This window comes from Camelus ferus, chromosome 2, assembly GCF_009834535.1.
Source record: "Camelus ferus isolate YT-003-E chromosome 2, BCGSAC_Cfer_1.0, whole genome shotgun sequence".
Classification (NCBI taxonomy): Eukaryota; Metazoa; Chordata; class Mammalia; order Artiodactyla; family Camelidae; genus Camelus; species Camelus ferus.
The window spans coordinates 74,443,857-74,458,056 of record NC_045697.1 but is presented as its reverse complement, the minus strand read 5'-3'; the positions used below and the strand labels follow the sequence as shown (position 1 = coordinate 74,458,056).

The window sequence follows — 14,200 nt, the reverse complement described above, 5'->3', positions numbered from 1 at the left end:
CAACTGAATAATAAAAGAATCCATGGGTCCAAAGTGAGTCTAAAAAAGAAGAGAACAGAGCTCTTTTTTTATAGAGGAATGCCAATGAAGGATTGACAGAATTTGAAAAACACAATTTTACAACTACCACTGAAATAATCTGAGCAAAAACTATCCACAGATATTAAAACTTTCACTGGGTGTAAGTTTGCTGGGAAAGAGGATGTTCAAACTATTTCAATGTGTCACTCCACAGATTACTTACTCATTACAAAGGGAAGAAGGTGACTTTCAGCGGAAAAAATCTGGTGGACAGAATTTTAAATGATCAAACTTAGCATCACGAATAATAAAATAAAAATGACATTATGTGAAATGGGAATGTCATAACATATGATCATCTATGTAATATTCTTGCAAAAAAGATTTAACCTGCATCTAATGATAAGGGAAACTCAGACGAGGTTAGATGTGCAACATTCTACCAAGAAATTGACCTGTACTCTTGAAAAATATCATTGTTAAGAAGCACATTAAAAAGAAAGAGGTAGATCTAAAACTGTTCTTAAGCCATTCAAAGTTAAAGGAAACCAAAGAGGAATGTCAACTAAATGCAATATGTGGTCCTTGACTGGATCTGGATCAATAAGAAAAAATCCATGAAAACCATTTTGAGAGTAATTTGGGAAATCTAAATATGGACTGTGTATTAGATAATATTGTACCTATGTTAAATTTCGTAAGTGTGATAATATGCATGCATTTTGAAGTATGCAGGTACGAAAAGCCATTATGTCTGTAAGTTACTTTCAAATGGTTCAGTAAAATATATACACATAAAGAGAGCATGCAAGCAAGTGGGTGCATGTGTGCAAATGTGTAACATGTTAACAACTGTACATGTTGCTATACTTTTAACTCCTCTGTGTATTCGAAAATTTTCAAATACAAAAATAGTTAAAATTTATAAACACGAGTAGGATAATACCCTGTATCTTAATAAATACTACTTAACTACCTTGACAGGTATTCCTTCCTTTGTGAGCTGTTGCTCACTTACCAGCACACTCTAGAGAGGGGCAAATGCACAGATGCTGGAGTTAGGCTGCTGAGGTCCCAGCCCTACTGCTTAGAAGATGCATGGCCTGTACAGATTACCCAGCTACTATCTGCTCTAAAATGGAGACCATAGGTTGAACAAGAGGACAGTGTCAACACTGCGATTTTTTAATTTAAAAAATAGTAAACCAACATGGTGCACATAGAATTTACTCATAGGTCTATTGGGAGGCTTAAATGAGAATATCTAAATAAAGTACTTAGAACAGTGTCCATTTCATACTAAGAGCTCGATAAAATGTTACCTATAATGAGAATTTCAAGAATGACAAAGAGGAATAGTTCCAGAGTCCTAAGATACTATATTAAAGACTGAGGATATTAAAATCAATGAAAGACCAAGTCCTCGTCCTCAAGTAGGTAAATCCAGTAAGCAAGGATGTCCTAGTAACAGATGTGCGTAGAGAATACACAAGAGGAAGTGATCAATTACAAAGGTTTAAGAGAGTCAGAAAAGGCTTTGGAAAGGAAGTAGTGCTAAAAAATTTCTTTAAAAAAATAAATTTACAAGACATCTGATGTCATAATGTAAGAATTCACTGGAATATAATGAAACACATTCAAGTATTTCTTTTAGAAAAAAAAATCATATTTGTTTCAGCTGAGGAGATGATGCTCTGATCAGTACCTGTACTGGGCAATCAACACCAAAGGACAGAAAGTTTTAATGTAACCATCACCACTTCTTTCAGCAACCAAAATCCCTATGTTTGAAGAGTGGCTGATATATAATGAGTTGAGACAGATATTAATTATTTAAAAAATGGAACCAATTTTCTAATTGTGCATTAGAATTATAGGATGTTAGCCATTAGTCAGTTTGGGTCATGGTTTGTTTTTATTTTTTTTCTAAGGAAAGCATTAACTCACTCATTGTTCCGAATTTACCTGATAGATAACCTTAAACAGAAACTTGGAAACAACTTAGCTGTCCATCAATAAGGGATGGATTAAATAAGTGAAGGCACAAGGGTCTCCCTGCCCCCAGTACCGTGGACTTCGATCCACTCCTAATCTGCTACTGGAGGGGCCTCGCTAATCACGGGCTTCTGCATGATCTCACCATGCCAGTCCCCCCCGTCACTGACTGACTCCTTGTCATGCTTACGTAGAGCCCATCTCACTGGTTCGAGCCCTTAGGACGGCATTCGACCCCACCTTTCATGATCTGACTCCTGTCTATCCCACCAGCCTCATGTCCAAGGACAACCACAAATATACCAACTAATCGCAGTTCCCAGGAAATAACCTACTCTAATACCTCCACGCTCTTCCGTGGAGTGTCACTCTTCCCCTTTGCTGGACATCCTGATAGGCTTCAATAGTCAGCTTACACAGTATTTGCTTTGGTCTCTCATTCTGAGTTTGGAGCCCTCCTCAGTGCTTTCATCACCCCCGTGCACACCTCTGCCATACAGTTTATATATCTACTTATATATGCACCTGTTTTCGTGCTATGTTATCAGTCAGTTTTCATATCTAGCACCCCCGCCAGGCTTTGAGCTCTTTTAAGTACACAGTACCTGCTCTGAAAGAGCATAGTCTCCTGACAAAGACAGACATGACAGGTGTACGCAGCATTAAAAGAATGGAGGAAAAAAAAGAACAGAGAAGGGCTTTCTCTGCAGACAGGCAAGAGTAGGAAAAATGTCAGGAAAGACAAGAGGAAATGTGAGCTGCATCTTAAAGGATGCTTAGGAATTCACCATGTGGTTGCGTGAAGGGCCTTTCATTCAAGACACACAGCACAAGCAAAGCCAGAAAAGCATGAGGCAGGACAGGGTCTGGCAACGCAAAGGCAGTCCACCGTGACCACGACCACATAGCAAAAAAGCATCCTTCTAAGACAAGGCCATCACCAGATTGAAGAGCCCTGTACATAAAGAATCAAGATTCCATCCATTACTGCAAACAATCAATGGACTAGAAGCAGCAGACGACAATCACGTTGCACTTTATGTGTTTTCAAGCATGTAAATTGATTTCTTTTAAGAACCTTAATCAAGAGTTAAGATCTATGGCATGCAATAAGGTCATAAGACAGGCAGACAAATTAAATATATTCATTTTCCAAGTAAACTGTTTTTCCTAAAACCACGATCGGCTTGTTAGGATTACATCCTGTTCATCTTATGCCTTTGATATAGAAGTGCCCAGTCCTTCCACCTTCAAAGTACTGACTGAGCAAGACGAGCCGGCACTGAAGAAGCTAAGGGCGTGTAAGGCCCAGGCCCCAGTTCACAGAGCTCACAGACTAGCAGAACAAACAACACAGGGCCACCAATAACCACACTGCAGGGCAGGATGGGATAAGCTCTGTGCCAGTGTAACAACCAAGTGCAGAGAATGAAGAGGACACATCCTGCCCCTGACGTCAGGAGGGCGTGGAGGAGCAGGTGGCATCGGAGCCGGGGCTGATTCTCAGGATGTTCAGCTAAGAAAGAGTACAAACTCCAAACACAAGTGTGGTCATTTGTTCCTAACAAGGATTCACTTTTAGTTGAATATTACTCGGAATTAGGAGAGTGATGTGAAACAGGAAAAGCCAACCAAAAGGGGAAAAAGCCTAGAATGTTTATAGAGTGATTTTTTTTTTCAGCCCTTGATAGAAACAAATGTTGAATTACTCATTTCTTTTGACTAGAGGCCAAAATGTTCAACCGGAAAGAAATTTTTTTCAAGAACTGAAAACTATCAGATAACATTTCAGCTGACACACACTATTTTACCTCTTCCATATACTCCTTTTACTGCTTAACGCTGATCCTCTCTGGTGGTGGTTGTGAGGATTATCATGTTGACCGAAGGAGGCGGAGGGGAAGGAGGGTGTGAGCAGACAGTGGTGGAGAGATCACCAAATCCCAGCCTGTGCCCGCTCACTCAGACCTCACCCCTGAGCTCCAGACCCCAGAATCCAACCACGTATCACACCTCTCCACTTCAAGGTCTCATAAGCACGTCACACATACCACATCTAACACCGAAGCCGTCGCCTGCACTTTCTCCACGTTCTCTAGCTGCCAAATAACACACCACAAACTTGGGCGTCACCCTTGATTCCATCTGCCTCACAGCCACCCCCATCGCCTGCCACCACTTTACTGAATGTGAATTAGTATGAGCCAGTTCCTGAGCTAGGGGTTTGCCTTTTCTCATTTGACCCTGATAAAAACCCCACGAGGTAGGGCTGTTGTCTATATTTTACTGCTCAGGAAGGTTAGGTAAGTTTCTCAAAGACACAGTTCATGGCTGCAGCCAGGTCTGTCTCCGAAGCCTGCACTCCCCACCACTGTCCTAAGGCATGCCTTGCCCTCCTTTCTTTTTAGTATTTTTCAAATCCCCATTCTTCTCTGTTCCCACCAGTCCTGCTTAAGATAAAACCTAATTCTTCACCAGGTTTACTGTAACAGTCCTCTAGCCCTGAGCCTCAACTATCTAGCTCTTAATCACCAATCAGGAAAATGTTCAGAAATTGGCCCCAGAACCTCAAATGTGTACAGGCCTCTGGCATTTGCCCAAAGTGAGCCCCATGGTAACATGGAATACATGCTTCTTCCACACAGGGTAGCTGCCAAGCAACTCCAGCCCTTGTGGTTCCTTGTGGCAATGCAGAGATTTTTCAACAAACCCTGGGCCTGACATCCATGTCTCATGAAACACTGACAACTATTTCAAAAAATGTTGAAACACCCTGTGAATGAAATCAAGTTCACCTCTACGCTAGATCTGACCCATTGGCACCAGCTTATCACCTCTGAAATATAGACTCAATTATGTAATTTCCCTACTTAAAATCTATACAGTGTTCCTCTGTAACTTTGGGATAAAGGTTAATCTATTTACTATGACATCAAAGGCCTTCCATGAGTTAGCCCACGCCAACCTCTCCTCTGGCGTCTCTCATCAGGTGCCCTCCACAGAGACCCCAAGGCCAGATTAAGGTTCTGACATTTCCTGGAATATGCCCTCATTCTGGCTTCTGAAGTATTAACGCATTTTTCTGTCTGGTAGGGTGCCCTTCACTTGACTTACTTATCCCCCAGGATTTAGCTGGGCCACGAGACCATCACTCTTGGGGGATACTGTCTGCTGAGATATGCCCTCACAGTATCCTACCTCGAAACACGCCTGTCTCAAAACTCACCTGTCATTCAGTAATAGTGGCTTCATCTGCTGGCCTTCAACACTGACAGTGACGGACATAAATGCCTGTAGCTTCCTCTTACTGACAGGTCTGCAGTGGTTGGCCCAGGGTAACACAGGTAATAGCCCTCAGTATGTATCTATTGAATGAATGAACCAACTGAACACTACTGAGTCCCTGAAATCTTCCTTGATCCCCTCATATAGGAAGTAATTCTTCCTCTAAACAACCTCAGCTCTTTTCCCCTAACTCTTGCCTATTTTAGAATCCTGGAAGGAATAAGAGACAACAACCATCTTACCAAATCAGCTCCTGGCAAGCAAGAGTCCATATTCTACAAACATTTGTATTCCTCCCAGCACCTAACTAGCTCCTTGCCTCTAGTAAGCTCTCAAATGTGTGTCAAGTAAATCACTAACTCTAAAAGTAGTTGCACAATTCAAGTCTCATTCTTTCCAGTTCCTTTTCCTTGCATTAAGTAACCAAAACCATACTTCATTCTGATGTCTGCAAATGGATGTTATTAAAGCAGTGGAGAAGGACTGGTTCAGAAGCACAGTTAACCACTGGCAGTTTTTATTTTAGAAATGAATAATTTGAGAAATTTTCTACTACTTCCAATGGATTATTTCCAAACAATAGGCATGGTAAATAAAATGTATTTTATAATATACTGTATACCATGGATGCTATGATGGACCCCAGTAAAAGAGTGTTCCAAAGTTCATTTGTAGTGGGGAGGGCACAGCTCAAGCCGTAGAGCACATGCTTAGCATGCACGAGGCCCTGGGTTCAATCCCCATCAGCTCCTCTAAAAATAAATTAAACCTAAGTACCTCCCCCACCCCCACCAAAATAATAAAATAATAAATAAATATCTTAAAAAGTTCATTTATATTCTTTATATTGACCTTGCAACAATGATAGCAAACATTTATCAAGAATTGTTCTGCATAAAGCACTCCCTCCCCTTACGGCAACAGTCTTGCCCAGTAGGTTTAAAGATTTGGAAATTGTGGCTCAGAAAAGTTAAATAAAATATCTAGCACGTTATAGTTGGTGAATCACAGGAACAGGTCCTCAAACCTCATTTGCTGGTGACAAAGCCCACATTATACTCTTTGTTCAGTGTTGCCTCCTTGACCTTGGCCATAGCTCTGCTAGTTTATCCTGTAGCTGATAGTAAATATAAGGTACATATGCTTTGATATTTTTAAGTGTCCCTGAACAAAGAAATTCCTTAACTTTTATTTCTGGAACAATTTTGTTCCCAAACGTTTTTATTAAAATCTACCCTTAAAAACATTTTCTGTGACATGTGATAGTATCCCCCATGTATCAGTTTAAAGTGCGTGGTCTTCCTGGTACCAGTGTAAATAGAATTTCATATGTTTCACCAAAAATTTCCAATACAGTATCATAAGGGTGATTTGTCAGGTGACATTGTCCCAAAATATTTAAAACGAGAAATCCTTCATGTACCAAAACAGTAGCACGGATATTCATAGGTGCTGTTAGAACATCCCATACTTTATATAATAAAAATATTTCTTACCTGATTTTTTCCATGGAGAATTAATGAATATGAGATACAACTCCCTCAGGTTAATGATAGCATGGTGTTAGTAATTTCATTTGGTGGACTTTTTTTTTTTTTAATCTGCTTCTTTAAGTATTAACAATATAAACTGTCCTTTAGATTAGAATGGAGGTCAATTTATTAGATTCATAAAACAGGAGAAAGGAATTATAAACTGAAAGGAAAAAGTTTAATGTAGTAACTGAAATAAAATTATGAACAGGATAAACACATGTCTAAGGAATATAGTTTTCTCCCCAAAAAGCAACTCAAAAACAGCACTAACATTAAGTTTTATTAATAACTTTGTGAAGTTATTATTTAGAAGTATGCTTTTCAAGATGTGGATTAGCCAAAATTATTTCAAAAAATATGTTCATCTAACCTTTGAGCTGGCACCTTATTCTGGCTATTCTCTGCCTTAAGACGTAGAAAGCTGCAAAACAAATGTCCAAAAAAAGAAATTCCAGATCTTTTCTCTGTAAGGAGGCTGGACTTGGGTATTTATCAACTTGTTACATTCCCGGAGACTTACACATATGCAACTTTCAGTGCTTTTCTGAAACAAAAAAAAAAATCTAGGACATGTTTAAAATAGTAATATTTTAGTCACCATTCTGTCATTAAAAAACATTTTGTAACAAAAATATTACCCAATAATTGAAGTTGTGCTATTCTTTCACAGTTCAAATTCTAAATTAAAATATTCCAGACCTTTTGTGACACTGTACCTTCCAATCCAATTTTTCATTTTCAGAGTATTAATTTTTGGTTCCAAGAGACAGTATCCTTTTATTTAAATGAGTGTTGGACAAAATATCTGAAAAAAATTAAAACTTTTGATCAATTAGTAACCAAGGCTGGTAGTTTTTAAATTGAGAGAGCTTTACTTACCTGTTTCTTACATACTGTGTGTTCCCTTTTCTCTCCAACTTTGGGGAGGAAATATTAAGGTTTTTCTTTCCTTCACGGCACTTTCTTCTTGCATGGCTGCTTTGGTTGTCAATAGCAACAAGAATTAGTGCGAAAGCTCAGCCATTTCACTTTGAGATACATAGATCACCCAGTTTTATGAAAGTAAATGGAAGAAACTTGAAACACTACTAATAATGGTCAGGGATTGACCAGCCTAGAGATTCTAGAAGTAAGAGGAGAGATGATTTTATTCCTTCTTTTCTGGTAATGCTTTTCCTTTACAAAGCATAAAATATTCACTTTAACTTTCCAGTTGTGTATTTGTTTGTATAATTTAAAATTAGGTGAATGAAGCCTCCTTTTCAGTAACATCAGAAGAAAAAATCTTAAGGCCAATTTGATTTAATTAAAGTAATAATTTAACTATTGATCCAGAATGACTGCTCTGTATTTTTAAAAGCATACATTTTACATTTGCTTGTTAGAGTTTTTTTTTCATGTTGGCTAGATTTAAAACAAATTAGTGTTTTGTTTTTATTGTTGCTGTTGCTAACTTTAAAAGAACTCACCGTATCTTGATGTTGACACATTTCTTAAAATAATGAAATATATCAGGCACAATCTAAGCAAAAAGCAGAAAATAAAGCATAAATTGCAAATTATATTCTGGATCACATATGAAAGAAAACTGTTTATGACTAGGGTTATGTATGAATAGGGGAAAATATAAAAGGATACCGTTTCTTTAATACTCTAAAATGCCAATTTTGAATAATCTAGTTTATTAAGAAAAATATATTAAATAAAGGTGAAACAAGTCAATAAAGAATAGCAAACATCATTATTTTCTAACTAGTTATATTAGTACCAAGCAGGTAAACAGTTCTGTATAGTCTTTGTCTCATAATATCTTGAAGTTGGGTCACATTTCTCTTCCTTAACATAAATCAGCCTTGCCACACATAGATTTAGAAATTTTAAGGTATCAATAGTTATATCCATTAAATAAGACTTCTAGCATGAAATTTTAGCCAATGTCCCATATTCTAAAATTTGCATTTTAAAACTATACAAAACTGCATTTTAAATCAAAGCAATGTTAAACCTGGAATAGGTTATCTCCACAAAGTTTTGGAGGTCTAGTCTTTGTTGACACATAAGGAAATTTTCACATCACTACAATTTTTGTGAAAGTTGCTGAAAATAAATGCCCTACATGTATTTTTTTCTGGTATAAACCCCACTGTGGAGAGCACTAAAATTGGATTCATCAGTAGTACATAATACAGAAAAATCAGCCCATTTTCTCCTGATGATCTGTTTCCCTGCAGCCATTGTAAAACAGCCACAGTGGTCAGCATGGGCAAGCCTGTCAACCAAGTTCACAGCTGTAGGACTCTCTCCTGTGACTCGCCCCCGACCACTGCTTCAGCTCATCTGAGGGCTCTCAGTGACTCTCTGCGCCTTCCTAGGGTTCTCAGTGATCTCAGGCATGGCTAAAGATCTGAAGATTTTATAAAATTGTGATTAACACAAACTACAAAAACTAAACTATTAGGGGATGACTAAACACAGGTTTACAGATCTGGAGTCAATCCTGGGCTTTGGACAGTGTTAAGGAAAATGAGGGATAAGAAACCCAGAAAATTGAGCCCCTTCATTATCCGAAGGTACCCCTATCTTCTAATGTATTGTTCAATTTACTGTAATGCATTATAAAATGATCAAATATTAGGCAAGCACAACCTTTGAAAAGGAAATAATAAAACGCTTCAGACTAAGATGACTGATGCAGTTACTATACGATCCAGACGGGAGTCGCACAGCCTCTTAAGCATAGTGCACGCCCCTCCGTACAGGTAACAAATGCCAGGTATGCAGATGAAAGGGAAGGGTCCTCCTTGTCACTGTACGTCTACCTCCCAACCCTAATCTCCAACTGGAAAAAGTAGTAACTCCAAGAATTTCCCCATACCATACCCTAACCCTAAATTTCATGTGTTTCTCATTGTCAAAAAAGTTAATATTAGCCTGGCAAATTCTATTCATAGACTACTCTCCAACGCTGAACATTTATAACACCAACACCCAGGATAACAGATCTCATGAATAGCATTCTGAGTCAGAAGCTGGATGATCCTAACTTTCAGTTCATTATTTTCTAAGCATTAAAGCTATAGAATTCATCAGACCGCAACACAAGAATAGAGAACAGGACATTTAGCAAATCTACAAATCATTTCTTCATAATTTTGTATTTTCTTCCCCAAATTTAATTGTTTCAAAAGCAATTCTGCCTTAATTAGGAAATAAAACTATACAGGGGAATATCTTAATTCTTGACCATACACAGACACCAAGATACAATGAACTTTTTAATTCATCAATGATTTAAAAACTCAATTCAAGGGACAAAGGACTTGCAACCACCATTATATAAATATTTCATGGTATTTCACAAAGAAAATCAGACGAACTTGGGACAATTTATCCAGTAGGAAATTTAGCCATAGTAAGTTATATAAAAGCCAACTCTAAATACCCATGTACATTAAAAAAATACAACTAAGCATAAGCTGCAGTTTGTTGTCTTCTATTATTTGCTATTTGTTGGCATGAAAGCATTTGGCAGACAATTACCAAGTACCTGGGAAATCTAAACACCGAAATAAAACAGGAGGCACCAAAGGCTTTAGAAAAATATTTTGGGTGGGAGGAAACACATTCATGAAGTCTATCCAAAGGAGTTAGTTTCTATAAATTTAGCAACACACCTTTGACCATTTAGGGATTTTTCCACAGAAACTGAATTTGAAAACTCTGATTTATGAAAACAAGACTAAGGATTTTTGAAAAATAACATTGTTTCTGGCAAAGTGAACATAAATCCAGAAATGTCCAATTTTTTCCTCTTTTGTGTATATGAGCACAAATTTAAACCGTGATGACATAGCTCCTAAAAGTTCAGAATAAGTCAATAATATTTACAAAAGACAACCCTAACTTTGTGATTTGATGATGTTACAAAAGGAAAACACTGTCAGTTCTGGAGAATTTATGTCATTAATCTACAGAATCCTTAAAGAGATATTGATCAAATGCAGTGTTCAGTTTTAAAATTTAGTTGACTCTAGATTATGCTCATGCAAATCACCTACAGCAAATCCTTAGTCTCAAATTGACTTTCCCCTGCCATCTGGTACCTACCAAGGCTCTCTTCAGCCTTTGGTTAATACATGGCAGAAAATGAGGGCTTCTAATTAAATAGAATTAGGAAGAAAACTGTTTCTTCTCCAAAATCAAGTTCTATCTTCTAAAGCTAAGAAACCAATTTGATTATTCATATCTCTTCCTCCTATCGGAGTTAACAATAACAGGTTGACTTAACAGTGTTTCATCAGGCTAAGTTAAAACTAAAATTCTTGAGAGTATTTACAAAAGACTATAGAATGAACATAGATATCTGTCACTATTTTACTATACATAATACTACTTTATCACATGTGGGCTGTAATGTACTCCTTTATCCTGGCTTTATCACGAATTTTATTAGTAATTATATTATGACCCTAGTTATCTCAATTATGCTCTGGTAGTAATTAAGTGATGAAACTCGAAAATTTTAAATGAAGCTTTAGTGCATTAAAATGCACTAAATATAATTTATGCACTAAACATAACTTAAAATGTCCAATATAAATTTCTTTGTATTTTGTATTACTTAACTGAACTCTATACCTTGTAACAGACCAATTTTTTAGTAACTAGGTATATGTTTTGCAACCAGTTTGCTCTAGTGGATTCCTAGGGACCCACTGTCACTCACATGAGGCCTATGCTACAGTATTTTTCTATGGTCAGTGATAGATACCACTTTGAAATTTTCTCAAGCCAAATTATCTTGGCTGCATTCTATTACCTGTGACAATTTATCATTTATTGATTCCCATGAAGAAGTGAAAGATCTTGACCCTGGCAATGTAAACTCCTCAGCACCCATCCAGGTTGATAGAGGGTGACAATTCTTGGACAGGTTAGATTTTTGGTTGGTGCTGATCTCTGAGGAAAGGCATTCAAAGCCATAATTCCCCCCCAAATGTATCCTCCATCAAAGGATAAGGGGCACCTACTGGGATGGTGCCCTCTCAAGACATATGTTGAGTCATCTTTTTTTTTTTTTGGAGAGAGAGGGAGATTCTCCCAGGGCATATGTGCATCAGGGTTCCCAGTTGCACTGCCCCTGGAGCTTCTGGAGTGCATGAGAATTAACCTTCCTCATACCCCAGTGAAAAGAAGTTAAGTTTGTGTCTGGATGGTGACATGAGACTCTACTTTGAGTCTGTTCAGGCCTAAGTGGCTTATTTAAGGCAGCTCTCCACAAGATCCAGGTGAACTAAGGTAAAACCTCAGGGTCATTTTGGCTCCTCTGCACACCTATAACACTCAGGAGCTTTGGGGAAACAAGCACTGGCCAAAGATTTTGTTGTTTCTGGGTTCACTGGCTCCTACTTCATAAAACAGCATAAGTAGGAAAAATGATGCCTGGAAGCAATGTTTGTGCTTCACTTCTTACTCCAAGCCATAATTTGCCTGGAAATGAGTAAGTACATACAAAATGGTGATGGCTTTATATATTTATATCCAACGAACACAAAAATTATACTCATACAAAGTTGATATAAAAACTTTTCCCACTGATTTCTTTGCAGAACCTCTTTCTACCAGGACTGATCCTGAGAGACACCTATCTGCACTCCAATCCCAGTGCCTCTGGGTACCAACAAACTCCATCAACCACAAACTGATCTTTAAAATGCATAGGTTAAAAAAAGAGAAAAAATATATGGACTAGCTTTTAATTAATAATACAGCAAACCTGATGTTGTCAGAGATCCCAACCTGAAACTGTCTTGTCCAATCTGGAATCGTCCAACCAAAGCCCTATACCATTCACCCGTCACTGCCGGACACTCTGGGTTGAATGAAGCTGAGCCGTCAGAAAGCTAAGCATGCACCATGCTTCTTAAGCTGCATCCAGAACAGCGGCCCATGAACTGCACTTCCAGAGTAAGGGCTTCATCTTAGGTTGGAGATCTTCCACGGAACAGCTTTACAGAACCCAGAACCACCCCTGGCTTTAGGATAAACAAGTTACGGTAACCACTTCCACACCATCATTCACCCCCACCCTGTGAGGGACCACATGAAAGTCTTCTTTCAGAACTGTGTGGGAAAAGCCATAATTTCCCCCAAATCACTGGTTTGCTTTTTCTCTAACAAACAACATGAATTATATGAGCAATAAAACTTCCCTTTTTCCTTTGGCTAGCAGAAACTAAGAGCCAAATTATGAAATATAATTTAAATTCCATGGCTTATATATCTGCATTTATTAACTCTCCTCCTAACATCTTACCTTTTATTCTATCCTTTTTTCTTCCTCTTGCCTGTGTTAATTCTATTTTTCTATTTTATTGCATTCATTCCTGGAAGCCACTTCATGTTCTTTCCCAAACAAGGGAGGACATAAAAATATAGAAATAAATCCATTCTATTCATCTTTTAAGGTATCTTCTAAGGAATAAAAAATAGAAAGTAACTGAATGGAAGGTTTCTGCTCTGTCATATCACCCATAATTTAATCTTCTTTAAGTTATATATTTTAGATAAGAAAATTTATAAACATCAAATGAGATCATTTCAATAACTGTACTTACATAAAAATAGTATGTCTTTGTAACTCTCCCACATCTATATGTATGTAGTAGTGATGGTGAATATGTAAAGATATTCACTGCAGCATATTTTGTAAAAACAAGATATTGGAAACTACTTAAATGTGCATAATTTCAAATTAATTATGGTACATTCAAAAGAAATATGATATATACTGAAAAGAATGAGTCAGGTTTACATGAACTGATAAGGACTGGCTTCTGAAATGTAGTATTATATGAAAAAAGAAGATACAGACTAGTTCCTACTCCATGTCATCATTTTATGAACAAGGAAAATTTGGGTAATGCGTAGAAATCTCTGCAAAGATCAATAGTGGTTGCCTGCTGGGGGTTGGACCTAGGTGTCAGGAAAATAGGGAAGTTAGAAAGATTTACCTTCACTGCCTCTCTCTCTCCCAGTCTGGGTCTTTTAATTTTTAACTTATGTATGCATTTCTTATTTTTTTAAATAATAAGATGATTAAAGATATAATTGGAATAAGGATTAGGATAATTAATGGAAATGATATGCACCTACAGTTTAAAAGTCACTTTTAAAAAGTACTTTGGTACAATAGTTAAACATTTCATGAAAACATTTATAACAGATATAACATATCATATAACATAACATGGTGTCCCAAAAAACTATTCTGATATCAAAACTCTATACAGTCCTCCCTAATAGGTTACTGGGTATAGTAAAAAAAAGCAAACACTATATACAAGCTGTAAAAATTATGTGTT

At 37.3% G+C, this 14,200-nt stretch overlaps 1 protein-coding gene across 4 annotated transcripts in view; it reads right to left on the bottom strand.

The window, feature by feature from the left end:
* The window catches only part of NPNT (nephronectin), a 70,399-nt gene that overhangs the window by 46,190 nt on the left and 10,009 nt on the right, over nucleotides 1-14,200 (bottom strand). For 2 of the 4 annotated variants that reach the window (XM_032461151.1, XM_006184622.3), the window contains exon 3: nucleotides 7,207-7,257. The exons of the other annotated variants lie outside the window; for them this stretch is intronic. In XM_032461151.1, the coding sequence (XP_032317042.1) occupies nucleotides 7,207-7,257 (51 nt within the window). The remainder of the gene's footprint in view (nucleotides 1-7,206; nucleotides 7,258-14,200) is intronic. 4 annotated transcript variants of the gene reach the window in all.